This window comes from Phodopus roborovskii, unplaced genomic scaffold (genome assembly GCF_943737965.1).
Source record: "Phodopus roborovskii unplaced genomic scaffold, PHOROB, whole genome shotgun sequence".
Taxonomy (NCBI): domain Eukaryota; kingdom Metazoa; phylum Chordata; class Mammalia; order Rodentia; family Cricetidae; genus Phodopus; species Phodopus roborovskii.
Genome location: NW_026126611.1, coordinates 4679397 through 4698679, shown reverse-complemented (window position 1 = coordinate 4698679; position 19283 = coordinate 4679397). Strand labels below are relative to the sequence as shown.

At 43.4% G+C, this 19283-nt stretch overlaps 1 protein-coding gene across 1 annotated transcript in view; it reads right to left on the bottom strand.

Moving 5' to 3' along the window:
• Positions 1-19283, bottom strand: part of Prkn (parkin RBR E3 ubiquitin protein ligase) — a 959805-nt gene that overhangs the window by 751720 nt on the left and 188802 nt on the right. The window contains exon 2 of the mRNA XM_051206078.1: positions 17470-17633. Coding sequence (XP_051062035.1) covers positions 17470-17633 — 164 coding nt within the window. The remainder of the gene's footprint in view (positions 1-17469; positions 17634-19283) is intronic.

Sequence of the window (19283 nt, the reverse complement as noted above, 5' to 3'; positions counted from 1 at the left end):
TGGCAATTTGAATAAAGGCAGACTGTGTTTTTGCTTCTGTAAATAGAAGGCTGTGGGATTTTAAAATGTACTTAATAAGCCAACTTAGTAACCAATGAAAGGAAAGTTTTGTAAATGAGAAGGTAGAGGCTTTGAGAGCTGTGTAGTCCGGTCTCAGGGTGTGATGCCAAGCAGGACAAGTTAGATAGCTCTTTTGAATGTGGACGTCCCTGCTCTACTATTTCAGCAGCTGGAGGAAATTGCCATCCAGAGAGACACGTGCATAATTTGAATGAAACAGATGCAGGCTGTGAAGGAAATCAAACAGCTCCGGGTAATAGACACAAACAATATTACCAAAACTCCGAGGAATTTCTATTTATTTTTTTTCATAATGATAGCAAATGTTGTCATCCTTGTGATACAAAATACCTATATCCATAAAAGGCTCTGGCTTTTTACAAACGTCTAAAGAAAGCATATCAACTCCTAAAGAAAGGCCATGCACATACGTATCCATAGTTTTCCACTTGACAACATTCTTGATGTAATTTATATAGACTGGCGTAGGGCACTCCCTCTGTGGCGATACACTCTCTCTTGGGGTCTATCTTGTGCAGAGCCTACCAGAGCAATTGAGACGTACTTGCTGTGGGGGACAAGGACCAAGAAAGAAGGCGGAACAATGACAAGGTTGAGACAATATTTGTCCAGGAGTAACTTAAATGTCATTTCCAATTCAAAATGCGTTTGACCCACTTTAATGAGCAAAAGCTGCTCTTAAAACTGCAAGTTGCTCATACATGGGGCCAGATGGTGCCCTTTGGAATAAAAGCACTCTAAAATAGAACATCCCAGGGAGCCTCCATGTGCCCTAATGTAACAAAATTTCTCACAGATTATGTCTTTTAATGTTCGCAGCTCTTAGTATCTAGTGCAGTTTATGAAAAGTACACAATTCAGACACCAGATTGGAGTCCATGTATCAGGTGTTCCAAGATCTATGCTGTGAACAGGGCAATCATATTTTTCACACATTATCAGTTTAGTGGATTTATCGGAATTCTATGATCTTGATTATTGGTATGAGACAAAAATGTTAATGTTGACAAACATTTGGGAAGCAAAATAGCAGTTCTTCCAATAGTTAAACATGGCACCAGATGGCACCATATGATCCAGCAATTTTGTTCCTATATATGCCCCCAAAGAAATGAGCATGTGCACAACACCTATATTCATAGCAGATCTGTTCATACTTTAAAAGAAGTAATCCAAATGTCTATCAATTCACCTATATTCATAATAGTATTGTTCATACTCTATAAGTAGAAGTCCAAATGTCTATCAAATCATGAATAGCTAAATAAAATACTACATATACGCATGGTGAAATATTATTTGGTAATTAAAATGACACTGACTTATTGTACTTCCACAACATGGATAAATTGGAAAGACATGTGAAGCCAACCCAGGAAATTACAAGCCATACAAACTGAATTACTGCATTCCTAGGAAATGTCCCTACAGAAAGGGCAAATACACAGGCACAGGAACCAGATTAATGGTTGCCAGAGGCTAGGAGGAGGAGGAAAGAACTGCTTGTGAGTTTGGGGTTTTCTTTTGGAGTACACAGAAATGCTCTAAAATTGATCATGATGACAAATTCACAATTGTGCAGACACTGAAAGCCGTGGAATTGAATATTAAGTGGGTCAATTGTGTGATACTGAATTATGTATCAACAGAGCTGTTGAGGAGTATCAGCAGACACCGGAATTAGCTCATTTCTTTTGTTCGTTTTTTTTTTTTTTTTTTTTTTTTTTTGAGCCTAGGTCCACACTTGTCTTTTGTTTGAGTGGGTACTTCTTCATTTTAATTACGTATTAAGAAACTCATGCTGTTGAGAAGTAAAGTGTTCGTACAAGTGGCCTGCAATCACCCCCACTGAGACACTGAGCACTGTGGCGTGTGGCGTGATTTTCATTCGAGGCTACCAGAGGTCCCATTTTCCCAGGTCCCTCTGCCCTGGACTTTTTTTTTCTTGAGTCAGTGAGCTTCCTCGCCAGCTCTCGGCTGTCACGGCTGTTGGTTTCTTTCTGCCTTGCCATCCTCGTGGTATCCCTCTCCTACAGCTTTTCCCAAAGTTTCCATACTTCCAGTGATGGCCTGTAACCCATTCCTTGTCGTGTAGAATTAGCAGCTCTTCAATAGTGCTCTCCACAGCTCACGGGTATCTTTTTGGGGTACCTACTTGCTTCACAGAAGAGTTTGATATGATTCTACCTCTGCATGGCTAACAGCACACCTAACCTGGCATCCTGGAACCTCGAGTACCTACTCAGTGGTTTCTTAACTTGTGGGTCGCAACCCCTTCAGCCGGTCACATCAGTTATTTACGTTACAATTCATGACAACAGCAAAATTACAGTTATAAAATAGCAATAAAGTAATTGCATGGTTGGGGGTGACCCCAAAATGAGGAACTGTATTAAAGGGTTGCAGCATTAGCAAGGTTGAGAACCATCTACCTAAAGAAAAGCTGGTGTATGTTGAATAATGAGTAAGAGTGTACAAGAAAGAACATGACCATGATGTGCACAGAATTCTTTAACTGAGTATGAATACATTTTCGATAGCCACTCCCAGGGGAGGGGCTGAGAGGCCAGGGCATCATAGAGGAGGCAAGCACTCTATTACTGAGCCACCTGGCCCCTTTTCCTTTCGTTCTGAGATGGATCTTGCTAGGTTGCTCAGCGAGCCTTGAGCCTTCCTTCCCAGCCTCATGAGTATCCGGGATTTCAAGGCTGATATAACCAAGCCTGATCATTTTTAAGAAACAACGTAGTTTGGTGTGAAGCTGCACAGCCCCATTCCCGGCACTTAGGAGGATCACAAGTTCGGACCCAGAATGGGTGACAAAGGGAAGTAGTGTCTCAAAAGCAAAAGCAAAACAAAACAAAAACACGTCTGAAAACTAAAATGTTCAAGAATTTACTTTGGAGGAACAAAACGTGCGGCAACAAATTTGATTTGACTTTCATTTACCAATGAAATACCATGGAACACAAGTTAGAGTCATTAGCTAAATAAATAGTTTCAAGTCCATGTCAAAGTATAGTTATAAATACAACCACAGGGAAGGCTATTTAGCGGTGTTCTAAAAGATTCAAGTTTATAAAATACAACTATATGTAAGTAAGTCATTAAAAATATAGTTTTACTATAGAAAAATCCGATTCCTACGAGGGTATTAAATCATATGACCAAGTACGTCAATAAAGGAGAGTCAGGCCACAGCCATAAGTGCCTCAGCCAGGTCAAGACGCGTCAGAGGGAAGGGCAGGCTCAGACTCCCAGGAACCTGCCCTGCTCACATCAGCAGAGCAGAAGGTTTCTACCAGGGTTACAAGGGAGATGGCAAAGAGTTGGTAGAGAGGGAGAGGGATACTTGAGCTGGCTCATGGTTGCCTGGATTTATTCACAGCCACAGAAATGATCCCCCCCTGGAGGTAAGGATGGTAGCGACAAGTGTAATTTTTTGTTTGATCTTGTCATAATACTGTGTTGTAATGAGTAATAGTAACTAAACAAAAAGCTAAGTTAACTGTTCGTGTTGGACAAGGGCTGTCTTACCCCTTATATACATTTTCTGTCTTCATAAAAATGCTCTGATGTCATATAAATATAAGGGTGAGCATTAGGACACATTTATTATAATTATTTTACATATGGAAAAACTTGACAGAGGCCCGGAACCAACCCTTAGCGTGTGTGGCCTACGAGTGGCAGGGTCACATGGTCACTGACAGGACTAGGCAGTGGGCCCAAAGCCTTGCCTTTACCCTGAACACGACAATCGCCATGGTATTCCCACACATGTGTAAGGGCAGAGGGATGATGGTGGCAATAGAACAGAGAATACTTTACACATGAGAAAATGTGTATTATTCGTTTGTTGCCCTCCCTTTTAATTTTGGAAACTTTTAGAAAATTACGTGTAAAAAAATATGGTTAAAATACTACAGTGCAACTTCGAACATTCAAGAACAGCTTTTAACCTTACTTTTATGACTTAAAATGGTCGGGAAACCCAACACCGTGACTTTCAGCCTTGAAGATGGAGGACAGCTGGCCAGAGAGCACTGTGAAAATGGAAGCACTTCCCAAGGGAGTGGGGATGGGGCTGGGATGAGGGGAGGACCTACTCCCTGCAAGGCTCAATCCACTGCATCTACAAGGATGGGAGATTGCTCTGTCACTAAGGTAAACAGATGCAAACATAAGGTCTCGGTTTGATTCCCCGGAACCCAGTACAAATCAAGGTCGGTGGCCAATATCTAATCCTAGTTCTGGGGGGAAAAGGATAGAGAAAGGGCTGAATTTTGCTGCCCGATTGGTGAGTTCTAGGTCCAGCGAGAGACCCTGTCTCAAAGACTGAAGTAGAGAGCTACTGAGGAAAATATCTGACATTAATCTCTAGCCTCCACATACACTGTACACACACACGAACAGGTACACAAGTGTGCGTGCGCGGGCGTGCGTGCGCGCTCACAGACATGCGCACGCACGCGCACACACACACTGCATTTTTAGCACCCTTCTACACCTCCATTCCAGGAGGCTCTGATACAGGAAAACGTGGCAAATATTTTGAGAAATAAATGGTGTGTCTGTTACTTCTAATAGGTAACATGTAGAAACACTATATTAAGCTAAAAATTTATGCATGAATAAAGAGACCAAGCCTATATAGTTTTGATCTACAGTGAGTGTAAAAAGCAAAATTATCGCCAAGAGATGAGCCAGAGAAAGCAAGAACATTTCACAGATTTAGCTGCTTAGCTATTTTCTGGAAGCCAGAGCAATTAGTGAGCACTGAGAGTCTGGCGCAATCCAGGATTAGTCTTCAAATTTATGTTACTCTTTCCTGTTGTCAAACCTAAAATCTCAGCTCACCAATCCTGACACAAAGGATACAGTGAAGATCAGCCGGCTACCATGCCAGCACCATGCCTTTCTTCCCTCCTGCCATGCTTCATGCCATGATGGTGATGGACTCAACCATCCCCATGGGACTGTGGTTCCAAACTCAATGCTTTCTCTTTTAAGTAGCAGGTACAAATGTGTAAGCTTCTCTACTGCTCGTTGAATGAACTGTGTATTATTCCATATATTATATTACACACAGAGACACAGACACCCAACACACACACACACACACACACACACACACACACACACTTATTTAATCCTGGGGTGATGATGACATGTATAAGAAGTCAAGACTGCCTCAATCGGATCTTGCAGGTGAACAAGTATAGCAAATTCAAAGTGGCTAACAATAATCCCCATGCATTTCTATTAGAGTTTTCCTTCATATTCTACATTAGTCTCAACTTGACTGGGAGTACACATGTGTATTCTCAAATAAACTTTAACTGGAAAAGGTGCCATGTCATATATTCATCGATAGCACTGGGTATAAAACTAAATGAGGCAGTAGGAGGTAGGACCTGACTGGAGGAAACTGGTCACTGGGGTAGTATCTGAAGGATGTGTTTTGTCCTTGTCTATTCGTGCTTCCCTGGCTTTTCTTCCTGGCTGCCATGATTTGAGCAGCCTTTCCTCTGTGCCATTGTGGCACAATGATGCTCACAGGGGCAGAGGACCACAATCAGCAGCGATGCTCACAGGGGCAGAGGACCACAGTCAGCAGCGATGCTCACAGGGGCAGAGGACCACACTCAGCAGAGCCAGTGAGCTACGAAGTGAAACCTCCGACTGGTTCCTCTCTAAATGTGTTCCCTCTCATCTGATGCCTCAGTGAGTAAAGGCATGAGGCACCAAGATTAAGCCCCTGAGTTCCATCCCCTGGAGCTATATGGAAGGAGTGAACCAACTATTAGACGTTGTCTTTTGATCTCTATGGACATGCTATGGCATGGGTCCACATGCATAACTAAATGGAAGACAAAACTACTCAACTGAAACCTTAAAACATAGTAAGCAGAATTTATCTATCGGTATATCCCCAGTAATATTCCTCTACTCATTGTTCCTGACGACGCCACTGACTAACAGGCTTACATCTTACTGATGACATCGCTGTCTAACAGGCTTACATCTTACTGATGACATCACTGTCTAACAGGCTTACATCTTACTGATGACATCGCTGTCTAACAGGCTTACATCTTACTGATGATGCCACTGTCTAACAGGCTTACATCTTACTGATGACATCGCTGTCTAACAGGCTTACATCTTACTGATGACATCACTGTGTAACAGGCTTACATCTTAGTGATGAAATCACTGTCTAACAGGCTTACATCTTATAATCAGCTCATAAGAAAATCCCAACGACATCACACAACAATAAAAATGGCATCTTTCCATTTCTACTCACACCTCAGGCAAGCCCGGTGTCTCTCCTCAGAGTTCTTTCAGTTCTTTCAGTTTCCTGATTACTTTCTTGGCTTCTACCCAGTTCCAGCCACATATGCCTTCTTTGCATTCTCTCAACAGCCTGACAAAATTCCCAGCCTCCGTCCTCTGGGTTGGCTGTTCCTTCCAGAGTGTTTTTCTCAGTGACTCCCAGACTGTGGTCCTCTGCAGAACCTTCCACTGGAGCCCTTTGTAATCCACCAGTTTCCAGCCCGTTGTGCTCCCTTCTAAATAGTGACCCTGATTATCTCAGAGACACAAACTAAGTGCCCAGGTCCACAGAGCTAGTGAACGGCGGAGCTTGCTTTTTAGACCAGAGTTCCTCTTGGTCCACACATTGCACATGTGTTTTCTACAAAGCAGATAGCTGTCGAGAGCAGAGCTCATGCCTCATTTGTGGTTTATAATTGGTTCTCAATGAGAGAGACAGAGTGAATGGATACTAAAACAATAAGCAGCACAAATATTGAAGAGGGGATCTGGCTTGACTATAAATCTTGTAAAGAAAGGCTACATGTTTAACTAGACTGAACAAATACATGAGTTGTATCATTGACCCTACAATGAAGCACGTGGCCACATAATAGGCATCACATACTAAGAAACATGCAATCGTTTCGGCAAGTGTAGAGCCATTTCCAGACTCTAGTGATGTCCCGCTTGAAAAATGAGCAAATGGAAGTTGGCCGGAGGAGCAGAAAGCTTATATGGATACTGGGACAGGACACGCATTTGACCTTGAAGCAAAAGTTTCTTCTGCTGTGAAAGAACGGAAGAAACATCTGCACTTGGGAGCACAAAGGACGAGTTGGGAGAACAGCGTGGCATGGCACGCGGGGTGGACTTGCACTTCGTCCCGGGAGTGGGCTACGGGCGTCACTTCCGCCTCTGCACTCAGTGTCTTCAAGACAACCCTGAGAAGATCAGCATGAGCCATGGCGTTCCACGGAAACCGCAGACCTGCCCACAGTCTACAGCTGCTCCCTTCCATGCACGCGCAGCCACTTAGCAGGTATGGGATTGCATTTTACCCGATTACAACAAACAAAAGCACGGGCTGGTAGCAATCAAGAAGGAGGGTAGAATAACAGTAAGTATGTCTGAACAACTAAGGAATCACTGTGCACGAGAGAGAGAGAGAGAGAGAGAGAGAGAGAGAGAGAGAGAGAGAGAGAGAGGGAGGGAGGGAGGGAGGGAGAGAGGGAACAGTAAGTCTGTGGAGGGAGGGAGGGAGAGAGGGAACAGTAAGTCTGTGTATAAATACACGTATGCAATTTAAGTGAAATTTCCTCCAAAGGCTGACAATACCCCCTCTAAGGGTCAAGGACTTGTCTAACAAAACCCCCAGCACCAGTCAGGAGAAGCCCTCTTCTGAGTTGCTGGTAAGGGTTAAGAAGCTCCCAAAACATAACAGGCTGTTCTACTACCCTCGGTTATCCTCCAGAGGTGGAAGAGAAGTCCCTGTTGCTGAAGGCACCATGCACTTCAGACACAGAGTCCGGAGGGCCCCGAAGTGGAACTGAGCATGAGCTTTCTTGGTACCGGAAGATGTATGCAAGCTTCTAAAGGAGAGGAGCAACCAAGAGTTGCTGTCATGCCTGAGCCGCATGGCATGATAACCCTGAGAGCCAGGCAGTGGCACATACTCCTTGGCAGTAATCACTAGCTCTCAAGTTGGACGTAAGACCCATTCAGTAAGAGAGAAACCGTATCTAGTAGTAGAGACCTAGCCAACTACCCAAGCTAGTGAAGTGGTGGGTCTTGGAAGAGAACCCACGATAATAACCTTACTAAAGCAGCATGGCCCTTGATAGCCATGGATACGTGTAGTCCTTACCCCCTCGTCGAGCACATTTTCCTTTGCAATGAACGGAGACCGTTACAGAAGAACACGTCAATCAAAAGGCTGATTTATAGAGCCCAATCACAGTGAACACATCTACAAAACACTCCTACACTTACAGGACATTGTGGGAAAGGGGATGGAAAGATTTTTCTTTTTAAGAACCAGGGCATCAGTGGTTTTGCTCTGAGATTGTGTCTTCTGGTGATATCAGAAGCTACACCCATAAATTCTCATCAACAATACGGTCTAAACATGAACGAAGGCAATCACAATAGGCATGCCAAACTGGGCAGAGGAAAGCCCATGCGATCTCAACCTGCACAAAATACTGTGGCACTAAGGGAGGTTGAAAGTGGGGGAAATAGTCTTGCCTATGGAAAAGCACACCAATTGGCTGTTCAGTACCAAATGATCAGCCCCAAAGACTTACAGACTGAGCTGGTTAATATATATGTACATATATACACGTATATATGTATATATGTATATGTAACAATTTAAAAGGGGATTATGAATTTGAAAGAGAGGGAGGGCATATGGAGGGGTTTGTCTAGAGCAGAGGGAGGGGGAAATTAAATAACTGTAATCTCAAAAATAAAACATAGTGTCCAAGGTAAAAAAGAGTGCAGTAGAAGCTAAGATTTTGTAAACAATGTCTCTACCATCAATATGAAAAGCCATTTAATGAGGTTTAATGAGAGACACAGCATGCTGTCTGAGCAGATGTCAGTCCTCTGGGTTTGGGTTGGTTACTTCTTATTTTCTAATACCTGCAAAACACTATCAATAGAACTCACTCATTCAAAGAGAGTCTGATTAAAAAAAAAAAAAAAAAAAAAAAAAAAGCTCCCATCAATATCTTTTTTAAGATCAAACAAATTAGCCAGGCATGCTGGTGCATGCCTTTAACCCCAGCACCCCTCTGTGGGAGGTAGAAGCAGGTGGATCTCTCTCTGTCTGGTTCAGTGACTTTTAGGACAACCAGAGCCACATAGTGAGACCCTGTCTGCAAAACAAGAACAAACAAAATAAAATTGTCCATCAAAAACCCCAAATGATCTGATCCTTTACACTAGAGCTTAATTGTGATCGACTGTCATGGCCCTCTTCCTGAAGCAAAGGTTAAACATGAATATGACAGGCTAAAGAGCAGCTGTGTGTCAGACCAGGTCTCATGTAGCTCAGGCTGGCCTAGAGTTCACTATGTAGTTGAGGTTGACTTTGAACTTCAATCCTCCCATCTCTGCTTCCCAAGTACAAGATGTGCATGTGTACCATTAAACCTGGGAATTCTATTATATACTTTCACATTCATAATGTCATACCTATAAGTAGGTATTTTGATCAAATAAAGACTGAGAGATGACTGGTAAATGGATTACTGTTTTCAGAAAACAGCTCAAAATATTTTTGTAACTTTAAATGATTGCTTAAAAGTGTTTCACAGTTGTATTTTCCTTGTCATTATTCTTTTAATGTCTCAGATACTCCCCTAACGTGAAATAAAACTTTTTTAACTTAATTTACTACCAGTGCACATGATTGAATAAAGAATATACAATTATGTATAGGTGTGTGCATGAAAATATGTGAGACAAAATTTAAGGCAAAAGATAGAGATGAAGTCAAGAACATTACACGAAATTACACGTGAACAACTCATAAAGACTGACATTTACGGCTCCAAAGTTTCCATTTAGGCACTCAAAACAAACATAAGCAAAGTTACTAACTTAATCTGGAAAGCAAGAGCCACACATTTAGTCCACTTCAGAATGACAGATTATGTAAATGTAGCATCAACCTTTAATCATTTCAGTAGGCCTTAATGCAATTTCCGTTCAGGGTGCCTCCTCTTGTCCTCTATTTTACATTCGAGTGACTCACAGATTCCTTGGATCAATCTTGAATTATCCTGTGCCCCTCATTAAACAGATTCTGAACAGTAAGGACTCTTGTAAAACTATGCCCCATATAAAATGGCACATACGTACATTCTAGAATGCTGACTTCCTTAGGATGGGGTACACTCTTCTCTCCTAATAACAGTTTGTCATAAGATTTGAAACAAAGAAGTTTCCACAAATACCCTGTAAAATGCTATTCTGAGGTTAGTTCGTGTGTGAAGGAGTAGGAAATTTGGCATGAGTAAATCTTTTCCCTTTTCTGAACGCTTTATAACAGAATAAATTATGGGATAAATCAGTAACAAAGGGTTTACCTTTTCTTTTGTGAAGTACTCATCAAATTAAAGTGATCATCCCACATCTGTATAAGCCAATGTTTCCTAGGTAAAATTTTTTCCTGTTCTCAGAACAGCTCTTCAAAATGCAGGCACTAGTGCTATCTCCATTTTGTATATGAAGAAAAGAAAAAAGAGAGAGAAGAGACTGAAGAATTCTAATGTCTGCCCATTCCAGACAGTCTGACTCATGGGTGATTCATATCTACTTCATTATAAGAGTATTAGAGAGTCTAGCAGAATTCTAACTAAATGATTTCATGCAGTACACCACATTCTAGAAGTTTTAACTTCTGTGTTATATACTGCAGTAAATATAGGTTGGATGACATCATAAATATCAACAAAGAATATATATATATATATATATATATATATATATATATATATATATATATATATATATGGTATTTAGGTTTTTGTGAGAACTGTATGCAAATCCAGTGTTGCTCAAATGATAACTGATTCTGAGGATCATGAAATGTAAATTGTGGAAGCTGACAATATCTCCTTCAGTAGTTTATAAAGTCGTTAGTGTCCAAGTTCTAAATGCCAATGGAAATAACTTAGAAAGTTTTTTTTTGTTTTTATTTTCTCTCCTTCAGAGCAGTGTTTTGATGAATTATGCATGGCTAGGATACAAACAAACATCCAATTCCCTTTGAAATACTTAAGGATATAAGAATGAACAAAACACATCCTCAGCAAAGTCTGTATCGAGCTTTCAAACCATGCACATTTGAAACTGAGTTTGAGGGTGTTCCAAAACACAAGCTTCAATAGTCCTTGCTGTCCTCATTTCTCTTTCTCATGTCAGAATGTTTTATTAACTTAGAGAGTAGAGCTCTGGGTCATAATTAGACTGCGTAGTGAGATTTAGCTGACTGATACTTGAGAAGGCAAACCAGCCAGGATCAATGATAGGAAGCTTTCGATGGCAAAAACCCGACAGTGAAATGAACTTCCGATGCACCTGCTAAGGCCACAGCTTCTCACCCAGAGCCCCAAGCAAGCGTGCCTGGGAGATGTGAACCCTTGACAGGGTGCTGTACTTGGGTGTCCAGAGGAATCTACACAGGGGATTTCACAGCTCACCAGGAGTCCTCCATGGTTTTCTTCCATTTCAATGAGTCTCTGTGTCCTGTTTTAGCACATGGCCAAGAAAAACACTCAGCACATCCTCCCAGGCCTTACAGAGGTTTCCATGGCAACAGTCATTTATCTAATGTTGATTCTTGTTAATTGAGTTTCTCTTGCTAAATAATGTATGGAGATTGTACGCTTACCAACATTAAACATCATCCTTAATAAAACAAAAATGAGTGAGTGCCACACATTCAGAAAGCTAAGCAACGCCCTCCCCCCCCCCAGCCCACCCCCCACCTCCCCCAGGGCCCCTGCTCCTGCTTAATTCTGCTTTGTGGACACCTCCAAGGTTAAGACTGAATATCTTAATTTTAACATCTAACTTATATGTAAGGAAAACAGATGTAGAGTAGCTATTGTTAATCAACTAACAAAAGCTGTCACTCAAGACCGCCAAGAAAATGGCAGCTGTGAACTTAAATTTCACATGAGCTTTCGAGAGCTTTCTCACAGACACATTTTAGCTGTTCTCTGACAACACTTTCTGGCTTGTTGACATTATCTTGCTTGCGAAAAGCAAGAAGGAAAAGGCAGAATTTGGGTCAAGAATCTCCTGGTTCCTAATAACGCTGGGGGCCTGGGAACAAACACTTTGCTTCTTCAGTTTCCCTCATAAGCAGGACTGTAGGAGACAACATCTCTAACAAAATCGGGACAGCTGCTTGAGGGAATCACAAGACAACAGAAACAATGGGTATTTGGAACGGGGACAGGGTGAACAGTGCTGGCTGTGACTCCCGTCCTTTGACGGGCTTCCTGCAGGACAGATGTGCACATTACACTCCAGTGCAGGTGTCCTGTGGGGAGCTTCTGGGGCTGGCTGCTCCCCAGCTGGACAATGAAGACACCAGTCTGGTGAGTCACAGTCAGCCACTAACAAGATAAGAGAATCACAACTCTTACTTTTATTTTTTTTTCCCTCCAACTAATTGCTTATCTGTGGCAGTTCTTAAAGATGTTTTACATGCTAACAAAGGGAAAGAAATATTGAGAGTTCCTTCCCAAAGATAATAGTACTTGTGTGGGTCCAAACTGTGCAGGTAGGTAAGTGATCCGCAGATTCTAGGTTAAGGGCACAAAGATCGTAATCGCCAAGACAGGGATGATGAGGTGAGCAAAGCTCTAAAGTCAACACCTGCTCTGTTCAGTTCCGCTCTGTCATTCTAGACTCTGCCCCTGAGCTGCACCCATCAGCTCCTACGGTGTCCGCTTGAATTCACGTTAACCTCAGGCCCAGCGAGGCTAGCCACCCATTCCACTGGCAAGGCAACCTGCAGGGGAGAGGCCTGCACAGGTCCCGTAGTAACTGAGATTTAGTTTATGCAACTGTGAGTTTGTGTGCGTACGGAAAAATCACTGTCTGGCTGTTTTCTGGATCAAATGACATTTAGCCTGGCTTCGTTCTACTATATAATCACAGGAGAAATGTATTATATCAGAGACTTACACTGCCATTTGCAGAATCTCCTCATACACAGACAATAATTCAGGGGTGAAAATGCATTCAACACTAAATTTATCTCACTTCTTGCTGCCTTGTATTCAATAAAGAAAGTGGAACAATTTAAACTAAATTATAGTTTACAAATGAAATAATTCCATCCCTAAATTCTATTACCTTAATGCATGTTACCCATAAAAGGAGAGCATTTCAAATGAATGTCTTCTGTAAACAATCAACAATGGTTATATGAACTGCTCATTTATTCCCTGACATTGTAGCACAAGCGTCTCAATTGAATCTGGAAAATATGTTCAACAAAGTACCCTACGGCCAGGAACTATTTACTTCTCATTTAGGTGCAATCCTTGACAAAGGTTCTGTAAGAAGCACACTAATCATGGGTATTTAGACCTGGGAGACCATAAAGATTCTGCCTGAGCACTTAGCCTTCCTGAGCTGTCAGGTTGCAGCAGACTGGTCTACCGGAATCCTGGGCTATCAGGTGGCTTTCTCTCCTGGCCCTTTGGACAAAGATCAGGACGTTATTGACGCTCTCTTGGCTTCTCACCTACACACACGTTGGCATTTCTGAGCTGACAACCTCACAGGCCCCAGTACTGTGATAATGGGATACCGGGAAATCCAGGAACTCACCCCTGCACTTGTGTCTGGGTCTGCAGGTCCTTGGTTAGTGTGTTCTTGCCTCTACCTTTCAGGAAGCTGCTGCACTTGAACTACAATTACTATTTATTCCAAGACACTTATGGCCATTCAGGCGAATCCTGCAAAACAACACGTTCCCATGTGTCGTGGTTTGAATAAGAATGACCCCCCCCCATGGGCTTGAATGCTTGGCCATCAGGGAGTGACACAGTGTGAAAGGATTGGGAGGTGGGACCTTGTTGGAATATGGGTGGTCTTGTAGGCGGAAACTGTCAATGGGGCTGGCCTTTTAGGTTTCAAAAGTCCATTCCAAGCTGGATGTGGGGATGTGAACATCATGCCAGCTTGCATGCTGATGCTCCCTTCCATGATGAAAACGAACGAAATATATGAAACTGTAAGCAAGTCCCAATTAAATGCTTTCCTTATTTCATGTATCAATTACGACTTCTCATGGGAGTATTGCATTGAGGTGATCTAAATTCAAGCGTCTGCTGAAGACGGCAATCAGGGTACCAGCACTGTTAATAACAGTGCACTGTTAATGACAGTATTTGTATATGGAAGATGTTTATTTAAACAAAAAGCATTCCTTTCTGACAAAGTTGCAACAAGATTTAGGCTATCATTATTTCTGTCTCTAAAATGAGCAATCTGAGAAAAGACGCCAAATTCTTTAGATGTGCATAGTATACGTAAAAACCAATTTGCTTCAGTTTCTACATTAAAAACTAGACAAAAATCTAATGATTAAGGGGTAGATGAAGATAAAGACTGTTAGAACACCATGCATTCACTTAGCATGGTATCACGTTAAGTGAAACAATCTTAATGAACGTGAAATCGGTTCGTGCTTATTACATCTCTGTCGAAGTCAGCTATACATAAAGTCCTGCAGTACAACATGACAGATACCACTTCTCTGAGGATTCTCCAGGTGAGCCTGCTTCCTTTCAGGGACAGGCTGAGCTGAGCGCACTACGTACCCGTTTCAAACTCCTTGGCCAGAACATTTCCTTTTTGAACCTTGAAACTTCTCATGCATTGCATACTAATCCTCTCCTTTTCCCAAATTTCCATTGCTTATAACAGGAAAGTCAGAAACGATTTGCATCTATATATATGATGTATGTGTGCAAGCATGCATGCATTCCCATGTAAGTGTGCGCATTTGCTTATGTCACAACACATGTTAGGCCAAAGAGCAACCTCATGTGCCAGTCCTCACCCATACTGTGTGAGGCAGGGTGTCTTGTTTGTTGCTGCATACCTGAGCTGGGCCAGCTGGCCTGTTAGCTTCCCATGTCCCCTTAGGATCACAGAGTGACAGATGCCTACTACCAAGTAAGGCTTGAAGTGGGTCCTGGGGATCTGAACCGAGGACTTCCTGTGTGTGTGTGTGTGTGTGTGTGTGTGAGAGAGAGAGAGAGAGAGAGAGAGAGAGAGAGAGAGAGAGAGAGAGAGAGAGAGAGAGAGAGAGAGAGAACCTGAGCAATCACCTCAGCCCCTAAGAATGGAAATTTCCTTTATTTCCTTTTTAACCCTGGGGGACCTGGAGTTTTTAAGTTGGCCTCCGAAGTGTCAGTTGGGTAGGCCATACTTCCTGAGGTATTTTTGTCTATTGCTATCAAAGCTAAAATATTCATACTGCTTCACCCTTTCCCCTTGGCAACTGATTCTATTAGGGTTGCTTCAAAAACATGTCTCTCTGGGCAAATGTCTGTGAATACAAAGACTGCTCCTTGGGGCCAGCCCCCCAGGCCCCCCGTGGTTAGTTAAACATCTCCACATGACCTTCCCTCGCCCTGTTTACGGCTTCCCTTTGCTTTCTGCGAATAAACTCACAGTGCCAAGCCCATCTTTCCTCAGTCTGTAGAGCTGCCTCCCTCCCTCCCAAGCATGTCTCCTGCTCTTGCCATTCCATTATCTGGATTCGGTTCACCCAGGAGCTGTTTCTTAGTTACTACCTTCCCATCCGATGATCGATCCATCTGCACCTTTGAAATATCACAATACTCATTTTTTTCTTGTGATACAGCAATAATTATGCACGGCGCGCGTATACTATAGGCATAGGGCTGAACTGCGTGGCATTGCTAATGATTTTTTTCCTTTTGTGTTGCTCCCAGACAGTTTGATCTAGTGTTCCTTCAGTTTCAGAGCCCTAACCAGGTAAAAAGCAGACTCCATGAAGATGAACTGAGCTCTGCCTTTTCAACCAATACCCTAGAAGCCCTGAACACCAGAAGCTCAAAAAATGTTAAGAAAAATAGGACTTTTGAATCAGTACATTAAAAAAAAAAAAAAAATCAGTCCTCTGCAACAATTAGTCTTCCTGAATAAGAAACGGCTAACTGCTACACTTGTCACCCTACCTGGTACAGGAGCTGGCTTTAGAATCTAAATGGTCTCACAATAAACTTTATTTGGATTCAAGAAGCAGTTTTAAGACCATTTATTTGTAAAGGAAACAATCTTAGCTTTAGAAGTTGGCAGGTACATCGAAAAGCTTTTAAGTTGACTGAAATAAAAAAAAAAATCAAAACACATTTTAGCACAGGCACTTCCCTTATGAAAACAAATCGCCTGGAAGCAAAGCACAGCAGTTTCTGCACAATGAGTTTGAGTCCCGCCACCGTCAGCGGGAGCAGGAGGATGGCGGAAGTGATTTGCATTTCTATAGTTCCTTTGTATGCCCACATTCCAAACGCATTTCACAAAGCAGCAAATACCTTGGCCCACAAGAGGACTGCCCGGCCGGCCGGACTGGGCAGTCTGAGGTCTGACTGAGCACCGCACTCATCCCCGCCCAGCTGTGAACAGAAGCAGGGTCACACCATAGGCGGGGAGGATTTTTTTCCTCCCTTGCTTCTAATCACGGCAGTAAATGTGGCTCATATCTGCTGACCTTCCCAAAACAACACTTACTGTTCTCCCATTCTGGGGGATGGGCCTGCTCAGCAACTTCTAGCCGGTCCCTTCCAAGCCTACAAAATGCTTTGCTCAGAAAGTACAACATGCAAGAAGGGTTTCCATGGCCCAGCAGCAGCCAGATACCCAGGGAGCAAGAGGCTAGAAAGCAGACCCCACGGTCTATTCAGGACTGTATCGGGGGCATGGGCCAGGGGTATACAAAGATGGCCTTTTGCTGTGTAATTCTGATGTTGCCCTTAAGCTTCTCAGAGCCCTCTGCATATAGGGCCCTAGGCCAGCACCTGCTGTAGCCCAGGCAACAGCTATGACTGTCCTCCAGGGGTCACAGTCGGGTTATAAATCCCTCATCCCATCCGAGCAGGGGCTGAGCAGCCTCATTGGGAACAATTTATTTGAACCCTTCCTTCTTCATTAAGATTCAAATGGAATAAGGGAGGTAAAAACTGAACAGACCAGAAATTGTGCCTCACTGCTCCTGCAGCCAGTAAACATTTATTCACTAAGCCTAGCTCCTAGCCTCTCTTTCTCTCTCCCCTCGCTCAGACTTGTTCCTCCAATCCTTCCTGCTTGCTGTTTTAATGCATAATTAAGAAGGTCAGAATTAATGAAGCCGCGCGGAGTAAAGTTCAAGGAATCCCCAGGCACTATTTATTCTATTAGATCTCGGGCGGGAATGTCAGATTGGCAGCATAAGCTGCGGGGGGGGGGGGGGAACGGGCCCTGCTGCAGCATCCCAGGAACCACCCTCCCAGGGAGACTCACCTGCACTGTCAGGACATTCTCAAGCTCCCTCCCAGCAAAAATCACGTGCAGCTGGTCAGCTGGAACCCCCTGTCGCTTAGCAACCACTTCCTTGAGCTGGAAGATGCTGGTGTGAGAATCGACCTCCACTGGGAAACCATGGCTGGAGTTGAACCTGACGAACACTAAACACAGACAGAGAGAGAAGAAAAAACATTACTCAGAAGTCCCTAATGGCCAGTGGAATGTCTCTGAAGACGCTTGCCCCTCACCTGCCCTCCAGTGAATAGCATATATTTCCTCTCCTTTTTAACAGAGAACTTTATACTGTGACTTGCAAACTGAGATTGCTCCGCGCCTTTGACACCCGTCCACCAACACAGGGGGAGTCATGCGGAACACTTGCTTGATTGGAATCTCGAGACTCCCATGAGTTTATAGAATATTCTGCTCCAACAGACTGAACAAACGCTCGCTGGCTCTCTCCACGGGACCCTCTGCATAAAATTCAAAGGCAGCATGTTGATGTTCCAGACACCATGTGGAGAGAGAAGCTAGCCTGGGGCACTCTGGGTAAGGGCTTGGGGGAAGGAGTTCTGTACTCTGCTAGGTGGTTGTGGGCTCCCGGTAAGGCCCCTGGGCCCTGTGTAAGGATGTTGTGCTCTGTGTGTAAGTATTTTGGCTCACAGGTCTCAGAGGATGCTGCGAGACCTTAATGTATCTTCATCTCTGCTGTTGGAACCGCTGTCTTCATTACATTCAGGCTAGACCTACCGTCTCTTCATACTCTTTTTTCTTCCCTTGCCAGACCATCTCTAGCATTTCTCACATTTACCTGCCATTTCCTTTCCGCCCCTTTCTCACTACGTCAGGTCAGGCTCTCATTAAATACTTCCCAGATTCTTATGCTGGGTGTGATGGAATATGCCTGTCGTCTAAAAACTTCAAAGTGGAGGCAGTCCTAGGCCAACCTGCTCTAAATAGCACGTTCTAGGACAGCCTACACCACACAGGGAGGTCATGCCTAAAAGAGAAACATGAAACAAACAAAAAATACTTTCTAGATTCTTGCATTTAGCTTCCCAACTGGTCTTGTTTGTTTGTTTTGTTTTATAGTATACTCTGTTTTTAATTCAAAACTTTGTTCAAAACAGCAGACAAAGTTTTAAATCATGGTGTAAGACAGAGATAGGAAATGTCTAGTCAGCTTTAGGGGGCGGAACCTCGATTCTTTTCCTTGCTATGTTTCTGTCCTGGCTGAAGGTCAGAGGGCACACGTGTTTAGGGCTCTGGTTCCTTGCCCGGGTTCTTGTTATGTTTCTTCCCCTTTTATATAGTCGCCCGAAGGCTGTATGTGAGTGTGTGACCAAAACCCCGGTGCAGACACCTGGATGGAAAGGCACAAGGACATCCCATGGTTGAGCAAGCGGGAATAACTCTCCTGCCCCCTTTCTCTCAACCCAGAAAAGCCATACTACCCCTTGCTGGGGAATCCCTGTCGGCAACACATTTCTTGGGACTGTCTCCAGTACTCCAGTCCCTCTCCTTGTGTAACAGGACAAGACAATGCAGAGGTTCCTACATCTTACACTCTTGCTGAGGTCATTTCTGGCTTAACTAAGATTTCGTCTCCTTGATGGAGAACCATGGGAAACTTCCCAACTCCGTTCTGGGAACCTGAGGTCAAGATGCCCCAGCTTGTGCAAGGCTCCCCTCCAGCTAACTGCTTATCATCATTGCTTCTGTTAGATGGCTTGCTTGCACAAAACCTCCCCGCACAGCTGCCAAGAGGGATACCAGGCGGTTCTGCCTTTAAAAGCCCCTCAGTACAGTTG